Genomic DNA, 26,743 nt, shown 5'->3' with positions numbered 1-26,743 from the left:
ACATCTCAGGGGCCCTGACTATTTTCCTATATTTTCTGTACAGGATGCAATGGGGAGCTCTAAGACAAACACTTAAAATATTTTCAAAGCCACGGTTCATCTGTAAAAGCAACTCTGGAAAGAACCAGTTGGGTGAGTCCTTTCCAAGGGGACCTGCCATGGGTACCAAGAGCCTTGCTGCACTATCATAGCAGGTGTGGAATGCCCCTGGATGATGAATTTTTGTTCACGTAATTCTGAGAAAGTCCAAGTAATCTTAAAAACAGTAATTTTTTAAATGTCCAAACTAATTTTATTGTTTGCATTACAAATTGATTTTTTAAATTGTAGAAAACGGATTCACTTCCCTTGTATCAATATGTATTCATCAACGTGCACACCAGAGAACCAAGTGGAAAAAACAAAATGCCAGATCCACTTAAGAGTCATGACAGTGACAAGCACAAAGCCGTCTTGACTGAGCATAGACAGGATAAATAATGAAGTGGGAAAACCCTGTCCTTCATATGGAGATGGCCGTGCTGCCCCATGTGCTGCTGTAGCACGGGTATGCAGTCACCAGGTCCATAGTCAGCAGGCCCTAGTGTGACAGATGCTATTTCAAGACTGCCAAGCTCAATGGCCCAGAGACTGAAACCCTCCTAAATGGGAAAAAAAATTGTAAAATTCATATTCATGCCCAGAAAATATATTTCTCCCCCAAGGCTTAGGTCACCTAACAAACACATTCACAAGAGTAGATTTTAAAAATAGTTCTACTTCATTCTTGAGTAAACAAAACACCCTGTAACTGGTACCTCGCAGATAGCCAATGAATATCTGATTCAATAAAAAGCAAGAACTTTTTAAAAATACCTGCTTCCTCACTCTGCTTCTCCAAAGCAGAAATTATAAGCCAAGATCACCAGCATACTTTTAGAACCCAACACTGAGCAGTTCTGGGTGTCACCTGCACCCATTAAATGCCAGTCCCCGGTACACTCTGATGGTTAAAACACCTGGAAGAAAACAACAAAACACCTACCCCAGTCCAAAAAAGGAACACATTACTGTGCCTACCTGTGTTCATAAGAAAAAGTAGAAGGAAAAAAAAAAAGGAGCATAATTGGGTCTAAAGGATCACCTTCACCATTATAAACAAATACAACAAAATATCACAAGTAAAATGCCATTATAACAAGTGGCTTTACAGAGGATGCTATATAACTCATTTGATTTCTGCATTTCGGCAGTAGCCCATGGAATGCCAAGCTAGCATTTTGTCAATAGCTGGACATGATACATTTCTTACAATAAAAATTCTGCCTAAGCAAGCACTCTCCACAAGCCCACTTCGTGTTCCTGCCATCTTTAGATTTAAGAATATATGCCATGTTACATAAAAAAGATTAAAATGAGTTTTGGCGATACAACGCTAATACAGATTAGGCTAATCTGAACAGAAGTATTTATGCAGCATGTGCAATTAAAATATTGTTAGCAGCACCGTAACTAATAACAACAGACATTCCTATAGCACTCAGTGCAGTAAATATGTACTTTATGTTGAAAGATATTATAAATACACATGTACTAAAAGATTCTTCCTCAAAAAACAAAGAATACATATCACTTGCAATGCCTTTAGAACGAAATTAAAAAGCTCAGTTAGCTAGGTCACTTCTAACTCTTTTTAACTGCAATGTCCTTCATTCTCTCCCACCTGAAACACCCAACTCCCAAGCGGCCACACAAACACAGCAGTAAAGAAATCTAAGGGGAGGAGAGGACTGGAGATGTCTCCCCGCTCCTCCCCCGCTGAACTTAAGCACCTCTCTCTCTCTCTCAGTTGATAATTCATCAGAGAGAAGCACGCACCTTGTGTCTCCCTCCAGATGAGGCCTGTTTCAGGTAATGCACATGTTTTTATAAGATTCCAATTCAAACCAGCTGATGGAGTGGCATTTCATCACAAGGACATTTTTTCCTGTTTCATTTTCTTTCTTCCAATGAGCACATTCAACCAACACTCAGGCAGCGCTTCAGGGTGAAAATGCTCCTGGGAAACCTACTGCAACTGCTCAGGTTCTTCTGATCCACTCCTTTCTAGGAAGGCTGCTCCACTAGCTGGAAAACAATGTGAACCCGAACCCTTTTCTCCCTGCCCTCCTACCCTGGGAAAAGGGAACTCGCTGTCACTTGGTGCCCCTGTGGCCTTCCCCAGCAGGCACAGGAGGCACACACCAAAGAGAAAAGCATCCAGCGGTTGCCACCTCTCTTGTCCTTTCTCATGGAAGTCTTTCCAGGAAGGCTGGGTGCTCTTTGACACCACGCATTGGAATGCCAACCCTCAGTGCCGAATGACTCAGACAGTGGCTGCCGTGTGGGGATCATCTCTGCTATGTGCAGCTGCGTCCTGCCACCATCACCAGCTCTCTGCAAGTAGCTTATCTCTGCGTGTCACTGTGCCCTGCAGCTCCTCACGCATACCAGCGAGCAGTCCATGGAGGAGTCATAAAGAGTTTCCAAACGTGGCCTGCTGGAAGGGAGACAGCACCCATTGGTCTCACCTACAGCAGAAAAGCTGAGGTCAGCTCCAGCCTTCGGGAAACAAAAAGGTTGAATCCAAGTTTCAGCAGGAAGCCGGGTCGGGGGGGATCGCCAGCTCCTGTCTTAATGACCTGGGGAGTCTTCTCTGAAAGGTATGACATAAACATCCAAAGGCATACACATTCGTCTCTTTTCAGAAAGCAGCACCCACACAAACAGACCCACACAAAGTCCACCCCGTCGTGTCCGTCCGATCTGGGACTGCGGCTGTTCTGGTGTCTTCCACAGTGGCCTTGGGTCACTCGGCCTGGGCCTTCCGCAGGAGCGGGGCAGGGGAGGCCAACGGCTGGTCAGACCACGCGGGCAGTTCGTGCTGCAGCGGAGTCCTCCGGGGGTAGAACGTGTGGCTGACATCGTAGTTCAAGAGGCAGCTCAGGGAGGCCATGTAGATGTCGGCAAACCGTGACAGGCGCCTCAGGAAGTAGGTTGGGTTCTGGTCAGTGCGGAACAAGCTTCCAAACTGGGCATTGAAGAAATTTTTGGTCATATCCCTAAAGGAGCAAGGGAAAAAAGCAAAGCAACAGAGAATGAATCAAAACGGTTTGTTTTTAAACTACTGAAGTCAAGACATTAAAAAAAAAAAAAAAAAACAGGACTCATTTGAGAGAAAAATGAGCCTACAACAGCCCCAACTTCTAATCAAGAAAAGTGTCTCCATCCATCGATCACAGTGACTGATTACACTTCCCACTTCTGCCAGCCAAGGGAACACTGTTTCAGGGCTCCAGCTTCCACGCATGCCTCTCTAAACATGCACACCACGCTTCCTAACAAAACAGGGGCTGCAGGAGCCGCTTCTGAAGGCACAGAGCTGTGGGACGTCCTCAGGAGTCTACACTTCCCTCCGCTGCAGAATGGGATCAAGACCGCCCCCCCCTTTTTTTATAACAAGGTTATTTTGAGAACTAAGTTAAGAGAAATAAGAGCACACTGTAAACTCTAGAGCACTCTGAAACCTGAGGAATGAGGATTATTTTATAGTGATGTAATCTCCACCATCTGTTACGCAGCTTCAAACATCCACCACCTCCTAGCAGCCAAGGATGTTTACCCCTCTCAAGCCTCTCAGCCCCCTGCAGCCACACACACGAGGATGTGCATGTGACTAAATCAACATCACTGTCACACATACATAGGACATGCATGCCCTCTGATGCTGGGATCCCTTCACACAAAATATTCCAGCAAAATGGATAAATACCAGGATGGCAGATGAATTAGTTACAAATGTAGCAGAAAAAAAAAAAAATCATTTACACAACTGTGTGATAAAAGCCACTAGTTGGTAGCAGTAGTCTATCATCATATGGTGATGGTAGATATTACAAATAACCAAAAAGCAGAAAATTAAAAGAACCCAATTAGGTCCCGGTGGGTGGAACAACATAAATGGTTTTTAAACTTTTGCTGAAAAATCTCATTGAGATGTGAAGATGTTAGAGAGATTCAAATTCAACACAAAATCTCTGACAGCTGAAACATTTCCTTTGTCTAATAATTGGAGGTTCCTGGAGGTGAACAGTCCCTGTCAAACCCAGGTCTGATTTTCAGGGGCCAGGGGTCCAAAGTCAAATTACGTTACATGCCTTCCCCTCCCCATCAGCTTCTCACCAGCATTTTTATACCAATGTAAAGATTCAGACAGCCAACACCCTGAGAGGGAGGAGTCCTAAAGGCGATACAGCCTCGGCTCGTGCAGAAGCTGAGGAATGGGCTCACTGTCCCCTCTGCACAGCCCTTCCCCTCCCCCCATATGCCCACCCTCGAGTGAGGCCAGAAACCAGGCAGCAAGCAATGCTTCCAAACCTCAGAGATGACTGTGACCAGGGGATAGGGAGGGCCAAGCACAAGAGAAGCAATGTTCATGCAAACAGTATCCACACATAAAGCATCCTTCTCAGGGAAGCATGATTGTCAACAAGGCCCCTTCTGGGCCGGCCTGGTGGCGCACTGGAGAGTGCGCCGCTTGGGAGCGTGGTGGCACTCCCGCCGAGGGTTCAATCCCATGTGGAGACCGGTTCCCGCTCACTGGCTGAGCGTGGTGCAGGCACAACACCGAGGGTTGCAATCCCGTTGCCGGTCCCCGGTATGGGCGCAACACCGAGGGTTGCGATCCCGTTACCAGTCAGTAAAAAAGACAAAAAGGAAAAAAAAAAAAAAAAAACCAAGGCCCCTTCTGAACAAGTGTTCCTTAAGACACATACACCCCAGACTCTTCTGACAGCAGGCGGGCTTTCTTTACCCATTAACATTCTGATTACTGACTGTGTGCATGTTCCTGAAATAGTTGGGGTTACAAATAAGCATCAGGATTGTAGGAGCCATAAGAATTCACATGGGTTCAGAGCCCCCTCCACCGCCGTCCCAATAGCCACACTGTGCTGCAAGCATTACCAGCAACTGGGCCACCAGCTGCCCAAATGGAAAAGTCAAGCAGGCAGGGAGGAGGAATGAAAGAAAAAGCTCCTTCTCCCATGGCCTTCAGGTGGCAAAGGCAGAGGTCTGTCCAGGGTCCCTGCTGGCCTCAAAGTAATGCCGTGCGTCACTAACAGCAACAGCTAGCTGATTCTGGATACTGAGAGCTAACAGAGGATGGTTCAAGATCATGCCTTGAGCTGGCTCCAGGGAACGTGTGAAGGCTGAACACAGAGAACAGAATGGTGGAGTCACGTTCAAAACAGGCCACCCTTACCTCATGTCCTTTCTCTCCTTTTTCCACTCCTGCAAAACCAGCTGTGACTCGGCATCTCTGTGAACCTACAGGACACAAACCAATTATTACAACCATGTTAGTTTCAAATAAACTCATTAGGTGATAAGAATTTTTGAAAAAGTAGCTTTTCTTGGAAGCATTTTATTCCTTTAACTCTAAGAGGCAGGCATTTGCATGATATAATACATTTTTAGACATCCAGTTGAAATCTTGCCTTCTTCACTGAAACAAAATAGTTTTAATGCCCAACATTAGAACTGTAGTTTAACAAACGAAGATGGAATATTATAAAGCTATTAAACTATTAGTAATTGCTATGTATAAACACAACACACATGTATCCACATAAAATATGTGTATAATACACGTGTATAATATATCCATTGCACATATGTATTACATAATGTAAACATATACTTAATACATACTACCTATTACACATATTATGTAATTGTGTATAAACATAATGGCAGTTAATTGGAAACAGCACCCACTAATTGCAAGCATGTGAAAATATGTGCATACACTTGGAAATTAACATGGAAAAAATGTTTTTTAATTTGTGCAAGTGCAGTAGAATTATAAATCGTCTTAATTTTTTCTTTGATATTATATTATCTTTTTCGGTGTTTAAGAGAAAAAAAATCTTTGCAAGTCAAGAAGGTAGCACACATCAACAAGAAGGAAAAGCAGAGAATTTTCCAGTGAGCCAATATGTGAGCAAAAAGCAAAAAGAAAATGACAATTGCCCACCACCTAACAAAGGGAATCTCACAAGTCTCTCTCCAAGATTCTTGTAGCCAAACAGAAACGCTGCAGCCAGAATCAGAGGTGCACATGACCGCAAGAGACAGGTGGGGCTCCCTGCAATTCATGATCACAGGGGTAACCTTAGAACCCAGAGGAACAGTAAACAAGCAAACCATCTGCTTCTGACGTGGGAGCCAAGGCCCTTCTGTTTATCACATCTGTCCAGCTCAACAGCGTGACTACAAACAGCCACCCGTTAAGGGTCTCTGTCGCTCAGACAAAAACCTTGTCTCATCTGACCTTATAATTTGGATTTCTTGCCTAATCCCACTGGCTACACCACCAAGAAGCAGTTACTGTTGAATAACCACTGGCTATGTATTACCAGTCGATCAGTCTGGCACTGCTGGGAGTTTTGATGTACGTTCTCTGAGCACATTTTAAATAAGCTTTCACATTTTTTTTTTTTTTTTGGTGGCTGGTCCAGTAAGGGGATCTATAGCTTTGACCTTGGTGTTAGCTTTCACATTTTAAATCAACAAATTACTCACTAAAGAATTTAGGTTCTACAAAGTATACAACTAGATCAGAAAAGAAAATTTGCAAGGTGCCACAGGAATTTATATAGACATATATAAAACTATGTGTGGGGCCGGCCTGGTGGCGCACTGGAGAGTGCGCCGCTTGGGAGTGTGGCAGCGCTCCCGCCGAGGGTTCGGATCCCATGTGGAGACCGGTTCCCGCTCACTGGCTGAGTGCGGAGCGGGCGCAACACCGAGGGTTGCGATCCCGTTGCCGGTCCCCAGTACGGGCGCGACACCGAGGGTTGCGATCCCGTTACTGGTCAGTAAAAAAAAGACAAAAAGGAAAAAAAATAAAAAATTTAAAAAATAAATAAAACTATGTGTGTGTGTGTATTCATTCAGCACCTACTATGTACCAAGCATCGTTGTGCTAAATGGTGAAGATATAACAGAGATCAAGACAGAGGCCCTGGTGGGGGAAAGACCATGACAAAACAGTTTGACACCATCTAGAAATGGGTATCAGTCCGCAGGAGGGAACCCCCATCCTCCCCACCCCTGCTTCTGCCTCCATACCCTTCTTGGCCCATGAACTAGGCACCTGTGTCCTCACCTAAGCAGGGAGGATAAGCTTCCAGCTTCTTACTCTTTCCCTGTTATGGACTGGATGTGTGTACTCCCCCAAAATTCATCTGATGAAATCCTAACCTCCATTTATTAGGCTGTGGTCAATTATCATTTGGTATTAGGAGGTGGGACATTTGGGAGGTAATTAAGCCATGAGGGTAGAGCCCTCATGAACGGGATTAGTAAAAGGGACTCAGTGAGTTCTCTACCCTTCTTTCAGCCATGTGAAGCCACCAGGTAAAGCCAGCCCTCACCAGACAATGAGTCTGCTGGTGCCTTGATCTTGGACTTCCCAACCTCCAGAACTGTGGGAAATACACTGATGTTGAAGCCACCCAGTCTACAGTATTTTCTTACAGTGTACACTCCTGCCCCTCAGGTGGGATGGACACACACACACACACACACACACCCTACAGAGCAGGCTCTGAAGACTGAAGAGCCAACTTGAGTTTCCAAGTTCAAGGTACATTCTCCAGTCCAGCTTCACCAGGGACAGAGTGGAGAGTACGTGTACCCCATTCTGACACCTGCCCCTGGTTCTCTCCTGGTCCTACATTCGGAGGATGACCAAGGATGACAAATCATCTCCAGCAGCCCCAACCCCAAGGCTGCTGTAGGGACATGCAAAGGAAGGCCTCAGAAATCTGAGGCCAGGGAAGAGCAGGGACACCTGAGCTCTGTGGGTCTGTGCCTTCACCCAGCCTCCCTCTGGGCTGGCCTCCCGCCTGCCCTCCCAGGAAACCTTTTCCTGTCATTCAGCGTCTCTCTCAGATGAACAACCTCCTCGTCTGGGTCCTTCACATCAGTATTTAAACATGTTCAAGTCTCTCCCACTCAAAAAAAAAAAACAAAAACAAAAAGACTATTTCTCCCTGAGCCTACCCTTTTCCAGCTCTGTTCCCGCATAAGGCCAAACTTCATAAAACAACAGGCTCAGATGTCTGAAATCTACTTTAAAATATTTCAGTGACAGTGTATGTTAATTAGTTATAATTAATCTTTAAAATGAAACCATGCACTCCATCATGGTTAGTTAACCTTGGAAAAGACTAACCAGAAGCCCACACCAGAGGCTGATCCTACAGGCACTTCTGCCACTTTTATCCTGAATGGTTATTACTTGGCATAATTGGCTCTTCATGGGCAGAACTGAGCCAAAACAGAGACTGGCTGCATGCACTGTACAGGCCCTCCCACCCGTCTGAGCAGGAGACTACAACCTAGCTAGCCCGATGGCCTCCACCAGGGTAGGCCAATCCAGCCATTGGCCCATTTTTCTATCAGCCTATGAGCTTACAAATGGGTTTTCCTTTTTAAATAGAAAAAAAAAATCGAATGAATAATTTCACGACGTGAACATTATATGAAATTCAAATTTCAGTGTCCACCAATGGAGTATAACGGGACACGGCTACAACCACTCACTCATACACTGTCCACAGCTGCTTTTGTGCTACAAGTGCAGTTGGGTAGTTACGACAGAGTCTATGGCCAGCACAGCCTGAAATATTCACTACCTGGCCCTTTGCAGGAGTTTGCCAAGCCCTGGTCTAAAGGTGGCCTCTGACTGGTTACCTGGGAAGAGTCTACCTACGCCAGCACTACCACGACTAACCACGACCATTCTGGAACACACTTTAGGACAAGGTAACAAGGTTATTGTTATGCTTTAGAGCCACTTTTTTAAAACCAAAAATTATATACTTCTACTTAATTCATCAGACTTGGCTCCGAATGACATTCTGCTGGCTCCAAAAAACAAATCAAATCCAATCTCAGAGGACAAATTTTTCTCCTCAGAAAATAGTCCAAATAATGTGCTATGTGCTCTGAAAATAATCCCCAAAGGGGAGTTCTCGAAACATCTGACACAGGATCAATGGAATAAATTACAACTTTCCAGGTGAACACTGAGGAAGAGGGGGCAGCAGGAGGACTATGAAGGATGACATCATTTGGATATTTTTAAACTACCAGCCACACTCCTCGATATCCTAGTGCGCCGAGCCCCACAGAACGCTGTAAGGTGTTAGAACCAGGGCGATGCGGCCCAGAGGTTAGGACTCTACAGCCAGATTGCGGGGGCCTGAGTCCCGGCATCGCCCTTAATCAAGCAAGTTATCTTCTCAGTGCCTCGGGTTCTTCAACTGTACAGTGGGGACAGCAATGTTTTTAGTACCCACTGCAAAGAGCCAACATGAAGGTGAGATGAACATGAAGCCCTTAGTGTCTGGAACACTAAGTTCTCACTCCATTCCTACGTAGCTTCATTCTGCCATTCACTAACTTTGTGACTCTGGAAAAGCTACTTATCTCTCAGCCTCAGTTTTCTCTCCTGTAAAATCAGGGTGGAGATGTAAATGTTAATTCCCTTTTCTTCCTTCCCTAATCCTATGCCTCGGATAATTAATTTTATAAATCACAGAAACATGGTCAGCACTTCCACTCTCTGAAACACGAACTCCTTCATCGTCAAACTCTTTATACCTATCGGGGGGTGAGGGGAACTGTTCCTAAAGCTAAAATTTCGTGATACCATCTCCACGCAGGTTGTGTTTGTGTATGTGACTGGCTGCCAGGGTCACAGAAAGACTGCACCTGAGGCAAAGTCTGGCTACATGTGACACCTCTGAACCAGGGAAGCACTTGGATGTAGAGCTCAAAAGCCTGGACTTGGGCATGATGCAGGCCTAGGCTCACATCTTGCTCTGTCTTTTTGTGACCTTGGACATGTCATCTAACCTCTCGAAATCCCAGTCTCCTTATTCTAAAATGGAACAACTGTATCTACACGCCCAGGACAGCTGGGAAATTCAATGAATAATGTGTATACAGCAAGCACTCAGCACAACATCTGACACATAAAGAATAACTATTAGCATTGTATGACATATGCACAGACTCTAAGCCACAATTCAGGCCTTATATTTTTAGAAAATCATCACGCAGACAAGCATAGTCAGGGAAACAGAACAAGTCCTTATCAGAGAAGAGCCAAGAACCAAAGCAGCCAGAGCATCCTGGAAACAAGGCCCAGGGGACGTGCAGGGCCCCACGCTCTGCCTCAGCTCACCGCCAGCCACCTCCACCCAGGCTGCCAGCTGGGGCAGGCAAGGCAATTCCCTGCCCATTTCCAAAGCTGGCTAGAGGGCCATGGGCAATGGGCCGTGGCCACAGGCTGCAGGCGTGTTAGCCAAGAGAGCGAGCATATGTGCTCCTCAGTCTAAAAGAGGTGGCACTCACGCAGAGGCAGCTGCAGCAGCCCAGGAGAGCTGAACCGAGGGAGAAAGCCAGGTAGCTCATGAGACCAAGAACGGAGGAGGGGCCCGGAGGAGTAAGGTGGTCACACAGCTGCAACAAAGAGGTAGCTTGCACAGGCAAGGAGATGACCAATAAACGATGTTCCTCACTAACTGTCCAAAACTGGCTACGTAACTTACAGAAAGAAAAAACTGCCCCTGAACTCCAGGACGCCTGTAAATTGTAGGTATTATCTTCAAAATCAATTTGAGGCTGCACGCAGAGATCTTCACTCCTGCTTTGAGACTCTTTCCAGTAAGCCACGGTGCCTAGACTGAAGTGTTCATTCCACAGGACCACTCCTTTCACAGATGGGGAAATCGAGGCCCAGAATGGATAAGTCCCATAGCAGGCTAAAGGCAGAATCAGGACCAGACCCAAACACAGGCAGAGCTTCTCAAATCCCACTACCCCACAGGACATCTCCCAACGTGACTTAGTGTGGAGGTAAGGAAACTGGATTTTCAGGGACAGAGGAACATAAACAGCTGCATTCACAAAGGTTTCACAAAGACTCCCCAAATGGCTGTGGTGGCCATTTTTAAAGGACCCTTCAGAGAAAATGGCAAACTGTCATAGGGGCAAAATAATCCCAGTAGTTATTCTACAGTCTACTGAGGACAACTTAAACCTCATACTTTATAACTACGATTAAACAGAAAATATCTGAAATAACTTTGACCAGTGGACTAACTTCAGGATTAAAGAAAAAGTGAGAGAGAAAAAAAAATCCCAAACCTGCATCTGCTCCAATAATCCAGTCAAGGTCTGTAGCCAGGTCATGGTTTGGATGTACTGCTCGGTGTTCATGATTTTGAGCTCAGATCTCAACTCCGGGATAATTGCACCTGTCCGCCAGCCATGCTTTAAGGTCAAGTCCTGATCACAAAGATCACAAAAAGTTAACATTAGTCTCAACAGACTTCAAACCATTTCATTATCTTTCCCAGACACAAGAGGCATTCATTTAATTACTTGTTAATTGTAATGGTTAGTCATTAACCAAGCTAAATTCAATGAATAACATTAATTAAAACCAACTTAGCCCCAGGCTTTGACCATTTTGCCCCAAGAAAGTTTCTGTTCCATAAATAATTGCTGTTGAGTTACAGTCCCTGCAGAAATACCAGGTCTGGAATCATAAACTATGGTCTGTAAAAAATAAATGAGGTCAAGGGCAGAAAGAGGCTCAACCTAAACACTAGCAAAGGTCTTCATTCAATTCTTCCACAGACCTCTGAAGAGCACCTACTGTGTGCCAGGCCTTCTGGGTTGTGGAGAACCAAGGAATCTCAGATTTGAATGATCATACAACGTAAGCACACATGATCACATATCTCATTCCAAAAATTATAACCCCGTGATTTGACAATAGGCCAGAATATCTAATACGAGTTATGTCCCAGAAAGTCTAAGATAGTCAGTCTTCATATCAAATAGTCATTCATTTTCTCATTTGGCAATATTTATTCAGCCCTAGTAGTTGCCAGACCCTGTTCTAGACTGAGGATAAAGCAATAAATAAAAACTGACAAATCCCTGCCCTCCTGGAAAATACAACAAAAAAGCAAGTAAATATACAATAGCAGGTGGTAATGAACACAATGAATAAAAATCAAGCAGAATAAGAGAAAAGGGAGTTGGGGCAGGGATGTTACCATTTTATATAGGGTAGTTAGGAAGACCAGGCTAATACAGGGACATCTGAGCAGAGATCTAAAATGAAGGAGTATGAAAGTATGCAAATATGTGAGAGGAGAAAGGTTCTGGCTGAAAGAACAGCAAGTGCAAAGGCCCTGGGGAAGGAACATGCTGGGGAAGGGGATGTTAAGGAGCAAAAAAGCAGGGAACCTACAGCCAGAGTAGGGTTGGGGGAGAGGCAGGAGTTATCTTTAGAGAGGCAGGCACCAAGAGGAGAGATCAAACAGACGACTGTAGGGTCTCAGGCTTTTACTCTGAGGGAGAAAGGAAGGTTTTGGGATTTTAAGGAGAAAGTGGTATCTGGTTTAGTTTTAAAGGTTTAATCTGGCTACTCACCTAAAACTGGAATCCTAAGCTCTAAGTAAGGGATTAGAATGCCTACCTTCCTCACTGGTTCAATTTCTTTAAGTCTTTCAATATTTCTCTTTCTCCTATAACACACGAAAACCTACAAGCACATTCTTTCAAATATTCCCAATGGTGACAAATTTTTGAAGATGGATTTCATTATGTTTTTTGATGCACTGATGAAAGGAAAAGGAAAGGACATTGGCATTTACCTCATTTTTTAAATGGAAAGATTATTCTGATAAACTCTTTAAATAAATTGCTAATTTCTATCACTTGCAAAAACTTATCTTTTTCACAACTCCCATCCATCTTGTTCTACAAAAAATAAGAGATAAAAAAAATGTGGCCTGGTTTTTATGAAAGCATAAAACAACCTTAAACAAAAGAGAAATTCCTTAATAAGTGGGACTAACACATCTGTCCCCAACAAAGAAAGAGAAAAAAGGGCTTCTCACCGCCAGGTCACTGTATATATGGTCACCAAAATATAACACTTTCGATCCTCTCCATCCAGTAAGCTTCAAAAATTCATATAAATTACCCTGCAATAAGAGAAAAATATAGATATTACATCATATGACAGATAGAGACCTGTACAACCTACGGTCCAAAATACCTATTTTTTAAAACTTTTAAAAAATTGTTTTTTTTAAAAAGTTTTTAATTTTAAATATCAAAATATAAAGATAAAAACACCTTCATGGGAAATCTTCCAGATCTTTCTTCTACATCAAATGTACTTTTCAAAAAGTATTCATATTGTATATACCTCTTTGTAAATATCTTTTTACACTTAATATGCTATATACATCTTTCCATGTCAATAAATATTAATCTGGCTGGCAGGAGAGCATGGTGCTAGTAACACCAGAGTCATGAGTTTGGATCCCCATACCAGCCAGATGCCAAAAAATAAATGTGAATAAATAAATATTAATCTGATACATAATTACAGTAGCGGAGAACTGCCATGATTCATTTTACTAATTCCCTAATGTCAGACGTTTATTTCAATGTTTATGCTGTTATCCATTTTGTAATTAATTTCATGATAAACATTCTTGTAGCAAAGCTTTATTAGCAACATCTTTTTTTTTTTTTTTTTTTTTTTTTTTTTTTTTTCTTTTTCCCGGTCCGGCAACGGATCGCAACCCTCAGTGTTGCCCCCGTACCGGACCGGGGACTGGCAACGGGATCGCAACCCTCGGTGTTGCTCCTGCGCCTCGCTCAGCCAGTGAGCGGGAACCGGTCTGTATGTGGGATCCGAACCCTCGGGCGGGAGCGCCGCTGTGCTCCCCAAGCGGCGCACTATCCCGTGCGCCACCGGGCCGGCCCTATTAGCAACATCTTTTTTTTTTTTTTTCTTTTTCCCGGTCCGGCAACGGATCGCAACCCTCAGTGTTGCCCCCGTACCGGACCGGGGACTGGCAACGGGATCGCAACCCTCGGTGTTGCTCCTGCGCCTCGCTCAGCCAGTGAGCGGGAACCGGTCTGTATGTGGGATCCGAACCCTCGGGCGGGAGCGCCGCTGTGCTTCCCAAGCGGCGCACTATCCAGTGCGCCACCGGGCCGGCCCTATTAGCAACATCTTAATAATTTTCTTAGGCAAGTGAAATGGCTGTATCAAGACCAAGTTTTCAAGGCCTAGAAAATATACTTACAGCTAAATCCAGCAGATTATTATATACCCACCAAGAATGTATCAGTATTTAAAAAAAAACTAACTTCAGTAACGTAATAATGGTCAGCAATTCAGTCATTCATTCAAACATTATAGAGCCTTATATGACACCAAAATATATTAAAGCAATACATAAAATACATCTCATCAGGAAATAATTACTAATTTGGGTGAATCACATGCCATGATTAAATGTTCCTTAAAGAGAAATTTCTAAGATTTACCACTAACATCTTAAATTCTATGCACTATGAGAGTAAAGCTTTAAACTTTGTTTTAAAAAACTGTTCAATTCTGAGTTAATTTAGATCCTAGCATCTTGAAAACATATTGACTTTATAAGCCTAAGTTTTACCACAGGCGATTACAAACAGGCGATTCAAGGGACGCACTCAGAACTGTGCCTGGCACACAGGTAGCCTCAATGAATGTCACCTGTTATCATTATTCTGACCACAAAGCAAAGCAACTAAAAAGATAAACTGGTCATGAGTTACCTGCTTGTAAATCTGGCCTTTCTGCAACTTGTGGATTCTATCCCAGAGTAAGACACCTTTCTCATTCACCTTCCGGAAAGGTCTAACAACAGAAATGGGAAACATTATGACGCATGGTGGTAGCACAGATCATCTGCTCTATGAAATGCTACACAGTTGCTCACTGGTGGCAGAAAACAGCTCCCTCCACAAACCTAAAATACCCTTGAAATCAAAACCCCACCACCACATTCCCTGGCCTAGTGCATTACAGCCCAAACTGTTCAGACTCCAGTAACCAAAGGTGTTTAGGGAAAAAAGAATTCCAGGGTCAAATAAATCTGGAAGATACTATGCATTACATATGTCCCTCTTAACAAGTTACTGATTGTTCTGAAAAGCCCTGCTATAAAGAAACTTTCTTTAACCCAGATTTCCCAAATGTATTTGACTGTGCAGAAAACAACAGAAAGCTTGTGGAAATATTGCCTTAGTACATTTATCCAGCTTTATATCTGAAATTCAGCCACACTAGATAAAAAACAAATTAGAGGATCAGGAGTACTATTTTACGATGGAAAATCGGAAGCAGGGACACAGCCTCATTCCTCACCCTGAAAGTGCCAGCCCTGAACTCTGGGTTTGTTTGCCTTTTTTTTTTTTTAAGGTGACATTTATTTGGATTGTTTTTCTGGTTAGAAAAATATAAACTCGCTGTGGGACATGGAATATGCAGAAAAATACAAGGAGAAAAGGAAAATGACCTGTAACTCCAGTACCCAGTTATGAACATTAACATTTCTGTATCTATCTTTCAGTTTTTATATAGAATCTGTTATATCTTTCTCTTTTTTATGAACATAAGGCTCTCTTACTTTGTGTACATTGATTTATATCTCTTTTCTCTAATATTGTGAACAATTTCCCATGTGATTACATATTCTTAAATACATCATTTTTACAGTAATAAAACACTCTGCTTTTTTCCCCCAAATATGCCATTTTTACTGGCTGCCTAACACCCCTTCATATGAATGTTCTGAGCTTAACTAGCGACCCAAACCTATAGGTTGCTTCTGACCTCTCATTATCATAAAAAATACAAGGATGGACACAGACGGAGGATTACTCAGCTCTTATTCCAGGCATTCAGAACAAAGGCAAAGTAACTGCACAGTGAGGTGGGGAGAGCTGTGCTGAGACACACTCCTCCCCACCCCACCCCCAGGGAAGAGCCCAGGACACGGTCCCTTCCACTGTGCATAAACATGACAGAGGAGAGGAGGTCCCTGGTGAAAGTAGAGATGGGGACCATCTCCTGACCACAGCCCAGAATATAGCAGAAAATGTGTGAGAGCATTTAATCAGTGACTGTAGGGCCCCTGCCCCACCTTCTTTCTCTGTCCTAACTGCAAAAGCAGAGTGCCCTGACCTCTCTGTGACTGGCCAGCTGCAAGTTTTTCCCTGCAGCCTTGGACCCAAGCCAGGGCCTTAACATTCTCAGGAACCAGTTAAGGTGTTGCCCAAAACACTGAAAGAAATGGGCCCCAGCGCTGAGCCAAATTCCTTAAACCCTTATGTAAACCCCATTCCCTGACCCCTCGCTGTGGACATGCCTGGGTAGAACAGCATTTCCTCTCACCGTCCCTCCTGAGGACGGCTGCAGCCCCCTCTGTAAGCAAGTGCCCCTAACAAATGCTTCGGACTGATCACCCTGGCGTTCAGTGCTTCTTTCTCTGGAATCCCAACCAGCCCCATCTCATGACTATTTGGGGCCATCCCTCAGGGGAACGCCCCTGCCATCACTTTTGGGGCAACTGCAGCCACAGGTTCAGCCAGTGACAAGGCAGCAAGCCAGTGCTCATGGCTGTTTTTGATCATCCTCTACTTTTCCCTGCATTCTCTTGAATCCCACCAGCCTTTTTCAGTCTCTGCTCAAGGTTCTTGGGTGTGCCCCTCTTCTTCCAGGAGTCACTGTGACACTTGGAAAACTGGAACTCAGCATCACAAGAGGAATTTAATGCATCCAGCACTAACTGCAGGCACCACATGGTGATGCTTTAAACCACCTAACACAGAGGAAAAGGCTGCCTGGTTACCAACTGCAGAACAAATAAACTGGGGTCAACGTGTTTCAAATAGGCCATTATTATACAAATATGAGTTGTTTTTAGAAACCTAGTGCAGAAGTTCTCAACACTGTGGACAACTGGGGATGGGAGGGACAACTCTTGGTGAACAGGTGTGTCCCACATATTAAATGATACAGTACTTTAGTATCCCTGACCCCTACCCACTAAATACTAACAGCACACCTCAGTCACTGTCACAACCCAAAACTTCCCTGCTCCCCCTTTGCCCACAGCTACTTGGCAGGAAGACCTTACATAAGATGTGGTAGAAATTTACTCCACTTGATGTAAAACCTGTGTTACAGAGAAGTTCTGCAAAATCCAACTGCAATTTTAAATGCACCAATTAGAGCTATTTAAAGAGATACCCACTAGGTAGGTTGTTGTTGCTGCTATTTCCTTATGCTTCACGATGCACCTACATCTAAAGATTTAATTTACTATGTGATGATAAGTTTGGATTTTTCATCACTGTCAATCATCTCTGTAAAGCTTTATTCATAGCTCTGAAGCAGCCCAAGCTGAGTTGAGAACAGTTTGAATACATGCAAGCTGTCTACTACATACTAATCTCAACCCCCTGGCAATTACTTGCTAGAAGAGTTAAAAATCAAAAGCTATAATCACAGATGCTTATGATTTTGCAAATGGATTTCTCCAAGACATACTACATATGTATTCATGTATTCAGTAACAAAGGAATAAAATCTAGTCCCCTAGAAAGACAGACACTCACCTCCGCTTATCATTAAAGAAGTTTGGCTTTTCGGCCTGAACGATGACAACATCAAACAGGTCCCTCCAGTCTTTCCCAACGATATACCTCATCCCTTTGTCCCTAGAACAACAAGTCAGCCAGGTTGAACTAACATTAAATGGGTTAATTATTTTTGCAACTTTATCTTTCCAATTTCCAGCTGCTAAAATAAACAGAATGTAAGAAGTGAGCCAGAAGCCAGCAAGGAAACACAGAACAACTTACACAAAGCTACTGGGGCTATTGGTGATGAGAAACATCTTCTTGCCATGATCAGCCAGTTTGGCCAACACTGCGCGCGTCTGCTCAGCATAGCAGATGTACTTTTCTAAGAGCAAGAGAAAAATTCACATAGATTCAGCATGAAATCCATCAAACTGCAAGTACTTACTAAACGGGGCATACGGGTCCAGCCCTGTCCTAAGCACAGTGGAAAATAAAAGTCTTAAGTAAGCTTGATTCAAGGTGGTACATGGGTACCCAGTGGCTCAGAAACAAAGACCCTGCCTCCTCAGTCTAAGTGGAAAAAACCAGACAGCTACAGCTGCCAGCTTCCCTCCTTTTGGGTTAGAATTATGTCAAGTTCTGGAACAAAGAGAAGGAGAGGCCCAAGATGCCAGGACACAAGGTCCTGACACGGCACTTGGAAGAGGTGCACGCAGCCCCTGCTCAGCACCTGGAATGCAAAGTAAGACACTCACACAGCTGCATGACAGACAGGCAAACTGACCCTCACAATTACATACCAATGTCTGCTTCGATGGCTCTGTACATTATTCCTTTGGTGTGGACGTCTCGAATTGAATCCTGTCAAAAGATACATTTTTAATCAGTGAAAGTGTAATTGAGATAGTCTGAGTAGGTAGCACAGGGAAATGGCATTCGTGATAACTTCTGTCTTCAGAAGTCTGGCAATCTAAGCACTGAACAAAATCTAAATTCTGGTCCATTTATCATAGGCAGCCCCTTGGGAAAAGCTTGCATTTCCATGGTAATAGTGGCAGTTTCCAGTGCAATTTTCAAAAAGGTCACTTGGAAGAGGTAATTTGTGTGGATGATTCTGAATAAATTCCCACATGATAAACAGTAATTTATATGCGGTATCATGAACAAATGATTCCAGATCACCTGGACAAAGGGAGTAATTGCACTTTTCATCTTTGCCCCCTTCCCCATTCCCGAACCCCAACAGCAGATTCTGTAACCTAGAATAGAAGCAGAGACAGACAGATAACAGGATCCTCCCTCTCTCTTTGGTGCTACCAATAGGACAAGGAACTGTCAATGAGGCTATAGCTCAGGCAGAGAAGTGGTCCAAATGGCAGATGCAGGAACAAGGAGAGGAGCAGGAGGTTACTCCTTCGTAGGCTCAGGTGTGTGGCAGACTGATGCTTGGCAGGTGTCAAAGCAGAGCCCCAGTTGCAGGTAGCATGTGCAGGGCCTCTACATACGTGGCACTCTTGAAGGCATATGGAAACTTTCTGGAGCTAGTAGCAGGGGACTGGGATATAGGCTGTTGCCAAGCCTTAGACTGTTAATGGGAGATTTCTGTGTCAAGAGTGGGCACTTCTGGATTGTAATCTCAACCTCAATTACCTTTCAGGACAGACCCATTTCAATTTCACACCAGCAGCAGAAGACAATGGTTAAATGCAAGCCAGACTGCCTGGCTTAAAATCCAGGCTCTGCTACTTACTAGCTGTGTTACCTTTGGTAAGTTACTCAACCTCTCTGTGCACCAATGTTCTTATCTATCGAAGAGATGATAATAACAATACATACCTCAAGGCATTATTGTGAGGATTTGGTGAGTTAATATGCATAAAACACTCAGAATAACAGTGCCTGGGACACAGTAAACTCTATATAAGTGTTTGCTACTCATGGTAGTAACACCTGTAGTAAAAACTGAACTTTCAAATAAATGTCTCTCCTCATAAGTGTGAAGGGTTACTACAAATGATTCTTAAAGATTCTTAAGGATGAGTATCTGTGGGCACAAAAAGGCGAACAGAAACTAAATATTTCAATTTAATTCAAATAATACCAGACTGATGTTGAGAAACTGTAATTCATCCTTTATATTCCTAAAACCCAGGATTTGGGGTCAGTCAAAATCTAAAGTTAGTCATAAACATACAATGAAAATATTTTAGAGGTACATATGTACCTTTTTAAAATAAAAATATTTTAAATAAATATATACTATATATAAGTAAATATATTTATAAATATGTGTTGTAAATATGTCAAATAAATAATATAAAAACATATTTTAAGCATTGAAAATGCTCAAAAGAACATAAATCTATAAACACGTAGTGTGTTTAATTTTATAAATTAAAATTATAAATGTATAAACATAAATGTGTACACATGCATATAAATGTTTGCATTATCTTTATTACTCTCCACTGGATTCTTGCATGGCTTTTGCAGGGCCACAGAGAGCCACATGGAACCTTTGTCATCAAGAAAAACAAGTGCCCCCCTGGACAATTTCACAAGCACAGGCCCACAGCCTGGGGTATACACACCTCCTCTGTGTGTGAAGAAGAGACGCCCCTCCCTGTGGGCAGGCTCAAGGGTAAGCTGGGCACAGGCTGGACATCAGTCCCCACTCATCCCTTTCCCGGGTGCTCTGGCCCTGGCCTTGGTCACAAAGGATTAGATATCCAGATAACAGCATGAGCACCATCTCGTTTAAACAAAAAACTGATTTCCAATTCTCCTGATGTAACATCTTACAGTCTTCAAGGTTAAACCTCAAATAAAAGAGATCCCAGCTGAGAGGCTATTTCAAACACCAAACCTAGAAAGAGGCTAACGTCTCCTTTCCTTCCCCTGCAAAGCTGAAATCAGGGTGGCATCGCAATCTCTCCCTGTTGATACAACCTTAACATCTTTGTACAGATGAACGGGCTCATAGTCGACGTTGTTATGCAGGAAGTATTCATTCACGCAGGACAGGAGTGTCATCTCTGGCAGGGAGAAGATGTCCATGAACTGCTTCATGGTGTTCCCGTGAGAACTCTGCAGACGGGGAGGAACGCTTTAGAAGGGGAGGCCCACCTGGGGGCAGAGCTGCGGGGCCACACAGCACTGGGGACAGCAGGGAGACTCTGACTGAGGGGGATTCTGCTCGCCAACATCTAGATCCCTCTCTCCACAAAAAAGGAAAATTCTAATAATAAAAAAGTAAAACGTTCCTCTTATTCCTTATTCATGGCAGAGCTGACGTCTCACCCTAAGCATGACCAGGGTAGCCACAGAAATGCCCTGATTCCCACCAAAGAGTCCACCCACCTTCCCTTCCCACTCTCGCATGTGCTTGGTGCAACATGCAGTTCACACTTTCTCACGAAACATGCAGGACACCAGCAAACAGATTATTGTACTGAAATGGCGTAAAAAGCCACTGAACTCTCCCGAATTGGAGCACTCCCTCACCACCCATCTATGAGCTTAAAAAAGGGCCTTTCTCTGAAAGCTTGCCATTTATTCTACTAAATTTACTGGCTGACTGGGTGTCTTCCATTTCATTTTGAAAATACAAACAAAAGAGTGAATCTAATAAAAACAGAAATTCTGAGGGGAAAGAGAATCACCAAGTTAAAAAAGCAGAGGTTTCCTTTCAGGCAAAGCCATCACCTAAGCCATCACCCTTGGGCATTCTGTAGCCAGGCCTCAGGGGCAGCTCCAGCTGCCGCGCTGACAGCCCCTGATGACCTACTCCAGACAGTGGAGACACACTTGGACAGGTGGTGGCAAACAGGGGTAGGTACGTGGGAGGGATAAAGGAACTTTGTCAGGTGGGGAGAAAGGAGTTAAGAAAGAAGAATCATGAAAGAACCTGGGGGTGACTCCTTAACATACTGATCTCTCTCAAATCTAGGGTCTCTCAAAACACAATCTCCAGGTGACAAGGAAATTGGAGATTTCAAGATTGTACCAGTTCAAGCTCCTACACCCATGAGGCCATGTTTCAGGAAGGACAAAGGACAGGCTGCTTTAAATAAATAAAAGAGCTCTCATTACCTTCCCGTAAAAGTCGCTCATCTGTTCCAGGGGCACGTGGGACCCTTCATACATTTCAATGACCTCTTCATCAGGGACAACACTGAGGCCTCTGAAAGATCAAATGGTGCAGTTAAAGACATCAACTAGAGAGAGCAATGATTTTCAGACCTCCATCCACTGCTGGGATTTTTCAACCAAGGTACAAGACACTGTTGTCACCATGAAGTGAAATGTGTCTCGAGTAATTGCTGCAAATAACAGGTAAGATGCTACTATTATTGCTGCTACTGTTCTATTGGTAACAAGAACAGGAATAACAGCTCACACTACATGGTACCCACTATATTACACCCAATCGTTCACTTAGTTTTCAACAATCTTAGCAGGGAGGAGCTATTATCCTTCCCATTTTTCAGCTGAGCCAACTAAGGCATGGAAAGGTCATGTTCCTTGCCCAAGGTCACCAGAGTAGAAAGTGATGGGTCAGAACTAGAACTCAGGCTTTCTGACTCTAGGACCCAGGCTCTCAAACCATGAAGGTACAAGGCTTCCTAATGACCTGCTTTGGGGTGGGCTGTTTAATGCTTCTAATACATTAGGGCAGAGAAAGTCTGTTCTGGGCTCCATCAAACGCATGCTCCTGCCCTGGATTCTGTTCCCTGAGAAGATGGGTGCTGAGGTAGAAAATGTCAGACACGAGGCTCACTGGACTAACACTCAGCACCTCCTTGGAGAAAGAACAACCCAGAATGCCACATGACACTGAAGGCCAGCTTCCTGATCCTTAAGAGGTCAAAGGAGCATCCACCAACTTCCTGTCTCTGGAATTTGCAAGGGAATCCATCTCCTCTGTATAGAAGGAAAAAAATGAATTTTGGAATCGGTGGCCTAGGTCCACCCCTGCTTCCACCACCAGCGGCATGAGCAGGTGCCTTTGCTCTAGTGCATCACGAGGAGAGACGTCTGCTCCTCTACCCCTTCTCTAGCGCTTGAGATTATGAAACTACAGAACGAATGGTACAGGAAACGCCATTCTGTGCTACAACAGGAGCAGAAATAGTTCAAGAAAAATTTTAGTTACTCATATAAACAGGTTGCTTGGCATACAAAACCACTCAGCCCATATTAAAATACATATACAATATCATTCATGATTTGATATGTAATGTTAACGAAACTATCATTTCCAACTTTTTCCTCCAATCTCCATCCCCCATATTACTTTTTAAAGTATCTGCTTCATGAATATTTTGCCTCTGATCCTGACTTGTTACAACCTCTGGCGTCTGAAAACAAAAGAGGCACTGTAACACTGTACTCCCTTTGTTCCAGAAATCAGATAAGACACTGGTACTAAACCTGATCATTCTAGAAGTGACCTTGGAAAACAGCTCTTGCTAAGTAGGAGCAGTCAGACATCCACACTCCTAAGGCTCTAACACTTAGAAAATATAAAAAGTGAGGGGATTCTGCCAGGTGAGAATCATTCCCCTGCCCCTACTTTCTGGCTTCACAGCAGGAAGTCACTGCTGCCTCTAAGACACATGCAGACGTGCATGGCCACACAGGCTGGACCATTGAGGTCCAAGTGACCAAAGGTCAGCTCAAAAGAAGTGGTGAAATCAGTAGGCTCCAGTCAGCAAAATCCCCCAGGAGGCAGCTCCCACAGATGGAGAGCCACACGGAACTGCTACAACAGACACAGGCACTGAAATTCGAATGAAAGCTGCTTTCCCCAGCATTCTGTGGGGTTATTAGAAGCACAGAGGTTAAAGGCATAGATCTGAACAAGTCTGCCTGGCTTCGAATCCCAGCTCCCTTAACTACTAGAGATATCACCTTGACAAGTCTCATGAAGATTCTTAAAACAGGAAACAATAGTGCCTATGTCCAGATGTTACTGAGAAGATTAAATGAGCTACTATCCATCGAACAGCTGGGATGTGGTAAGCGCTAAGAGTTTTGCAGCTGTGGCTGTGCTGCGAACAATCCTAGCTTACAGAGGTTCCTTGTAAGAACTTAAAACGTGGATACAAACACGGGGCTGCAGAGGAGAGCTGCTCACTCCACAGCCCACAGCAGGAAACTCGACCTGCAGCAAGAACCAGAGACCTGGAGCAGGTCTCAGAAACAAGCCAGGCTGAAGCTTTCTTCCCACCCTTCTCTCATTCATGACCACTTCTGGAGGAAAGAGAAGACAGTGACATTTTTGCATGTCTATAATGCTTTGGGCACTGTTCCAAGCTTCATCTTCAAGCAGCCCCTGAGGTGGGCAGTGGATTCATGCCTGTGTTACAGAAGGAAACCAAGGCTTTGAGAGGGCCAGGAACTTGCTCAAGACCACAGGCGTTTGATCGGTGGAGCTGGGTTGGGTTGGCACCAAGAAGCATGAGTGACTCCAGAGTTTACACACATAGCCCTGCTGCCCCCGCTGCCTCTGGGGCTCAGCTCACCATGCTCCCCCACAGCATGGATGCCACAGTGAACTTCCTGCACTCCTTCCCCTTTAAATGCCTCAGCTAGCCCCTCCAGCCCAGCCCTCTCCACATCCTTCACATGATGGACGATGGGTACATAAGCAGAAAAAAAACAAGACAATAAGGAGTCCTACAGACAGAGGAGAGAAGAAGGCCACTGCAGGCTGAGATAGTGAGGACAGGACTCACCACAACGTGGCCACGAAGAACAGGTGGGATTTCAAAAACAGAGAGAAAGGGGAACTGCATCCTGGTGGAACGCCAGTGTGAGCAAATGCCAAGCAGTGGGAAAGGAGGCCTCGGAGGAAAAGAACCCATGCGTTGTTTGCACTTGGCCTGTATTGGTTCAGGACCAAGCGCACAGCCCAATCATTCCAATGAGATGCAGTCCTGAGACTCACTGAGCAGCACAGAAGGAAAGCTCCTCTTCTCTTCTGAACCTGCAGTCGGGGGACGTGAGCCTGGTATTGCCTGGGGTCACCACACGGATGGACCAGCCTGAGAGTGAGCCACACCAGAGAGGAAGAGAGCCAAGACAGAGTTCTGATAATGTCAACTTGGCCCCTGGAGCCAGCCACACCTGCAACTAGTGCTGTCCTTGGGCTACAGAATTAGTGAGTCACTATTGTGTTTTTGACAAAGCTAGTTTGAGCTGGGTTCCAGGCACTTGAAACCAAGAGTCTTCACCAAACCAATGGAACAGGGAGCTGTGTATGGAAGAAGAAGAAGCTAAGGGTTTAGAGTGGGTTGACTAAAAACCTAAAACCTAAGCCTAAGCCTAAGCCAAGGTTTGAACATTATTCCGTAAACAACAGGGAGCCATCCAGGATTTCAGAGGAGGGGGCTATTGAGGGTACTGATTTCAGAAAATCAGTCTAGCAACAATGCCCAGGCTAAATTGCACTGGAGAAAACTGCAAGAGCCCAGGACAGAAGGGATAAGTGTCCAAACCAAGGGGCTGACAGTAAAAACAGAGATGGAGGGACAGAATCAAAAGATCTGGTGACAAGTTCCATAAACAGGAGTACTTTGCCTTCTTTATCCCCACCCACCCCCACCCCCACCCCCACCCCCAAACCATTGCTGTAATAATTTGGGGCAAACACCAGGAGCTATTAGTAAGGGAGTGACTAAGGGAATGAATGAATGAGTGTTCATTTAAGTAGTTCAGAGAAAGAGAAATTAAAAACTGTAATATGCTAAATGTAGAAACAACTTTAAACTTAAAAGTAAGTCTGTTGGGAGTGGCACAGTCTTTCTGGAGGTCAATTAAGGCATTTCAGAAGCCTTAAAAGGAATGAATATGTTTGCCCAGCAATTTTACTCCTAGAGATTTTTCCTAAGAAAATGGGACAAGTACACAAAAATGTACAATTATATTTAATGTGCATATGTTACTTACAAAAATAGAAAGATTTTTTAATAGTACAGATTAAAAGAGGTTCACTATCAAAAAAAAAAAAAAAATCCGTTGAGGGACTCTAGCCCTCATACATTCAGAAAGGCCACAGAGCACAGTGGCCAAGAACACAGACTCTGGAGCCTGGCTGGCTGGTCTGAATACTAGCCCAGGCACTTATTTGCTGTGTGACCTTTGACACGTTACTTAACGTCTCTGGGACTAATAGCAGTACCTACCTCATAAGGTTATTTTGAGAATCAAATGAGTTAACTCAAATAAAACCATTATAACAGTGCCTGTCCCAGCAAGACTCAATATTTGCTAGCAGCTATTAATTATTACTAATATTATCATCACCACCTCCTTCTCTCCCTCCTGAAACACTATTAAAATGACAGTAAAAGAGTCAAAGGAAAAGAGATCTGAAAAGACATCAACAGACAAGACATTTCAACAACACATTGGAAGACATAACAATGGATTTTGCAAGGAGGTGCCTCGTGCATCAGCACCAAGAGCAGAAGCCTGCGAGGGGAGACCAATGGGAAACCTCCAGAAAGGCTCAGCACTAGGAGGCACCAGGAAGCTACTGGAGGATCTGCTCCAGCCAAACAAGGGAGAAAGCCAGAAAGAGGAAGAGATGGAAACTAGGAAACAAGAAAAGTGGCAAAGGAAAGTTCCGGAACAAGCAACTGAAGCAGATCACAGCAGGAGTCAATTTTTTCAAAAAAGTAACTCAGAGATTATCAAAAACATTTGAATTATTGGGAAAAAAATAACCCCTGACACTTGCATTTGGAAAAATTAGGGATGTTTACGCAGAAAACAAAGAAAAAAGAAAATGAGGATATTATTAAATCTAAGAAAAAAACAAACTCTGTTCAAGAAAGAAAATAATCACAGTGCAGTATTTGGCTTATGAGTAACAAAGACAAGATATGCAGAGTCATGATGTAAACAATGACAACAGAACACTGAGACCCTAATGAGTCGAGGAGGAAGAGGCTGGAGAAGGGGGATGGGGAATTAGGAAACAGAAGTACGAGCACATTATTTAAAAATAGAAAGAAAAACACCGGAAAAAAATCTAAGAGTTGAAAGGTTTGGGGGCCGGCCTGGTGGCGCACTGGATAGTGCGCCGCTTGGGAAGCGCGGCGGCGCTCCCGTCCAAGGGTTCGGATCCCACGTACAGACCGGCTCCCGCTCACAGGCTGAGCGAGGCGCGGGAGCAACGCCGAGG

General features: G+C 44.1%; 1 protein-coding gene across 1 annotated transcript in view; it reads right to left on the bottom strand.

Moving 5' to 3' along the window:
- Positions 1-269: 269 nt before the first annotated feature.
- NT5DC3 (5'-nucleotidase domain containing 3) overlaps positions 270-26,743 on the bottom strand; it is a 59,582-nt gene continuing 33,108 nt past the window's right edge. Inside the window, exons 5-14 of the mRNA XM_008570284.1 lie at positions 21,643-21,733; positions 20,500-20,637; positions 18,351-18,411; positions 17,830-17,932; positions 17,584-17,685; positions 14,737-14,818; positions 13,014-13,100; positions 11,245-11,385; positions 5,282-5,346; positions 270-3,080 (exon numbers count right to left, since the gene is read on the bottom strand). Of these exons, the coding sequence (XP_008568506.1) occupies positions 2,828-3,080; positions 5,282-5,346; positions 11,245-11,385; positions 13,014-13,100; positions 14,737-14,818; positions 17,584-17,685; positions 17,830-17,932; positions 18,351-18,411; positions 20,500-20,637; positions 21,643-21,733 (1,123 nt within the window). The 3' untranslated portion in view covers positions 270-2,827. The remainder of the gene's footprint in view (positions 3,081-5,281; positions 5,347-11,244; positions 11,386-13,013; positions 13,101-14,736; positions 14,819-17,583; positions 17,686-17,829; positions 17,933-18,350; positions 18,412-20,499; positions 20,638-21,642; positions 21,734-26,743) is intronic.

Source organism: Galeopterus variegatus, unplaced genomic scaffold (assembly GCF_000696425.1).
Source record: "Galeopterus variegatus unplaced genomic scaffold, G_variegatus-3.0.2 Scaffold588, whole genome shotgun sequence".
Lineage (NCBI taxonomy): Eukaryota > Metazoa > Chordata > Mammalia > Dermoptera > Cynocephalidae > Galeopterus > Galeopterus variegatus.
This window is presented reverse-complemented; position numbering and strand designations above follow the sequence as displayed.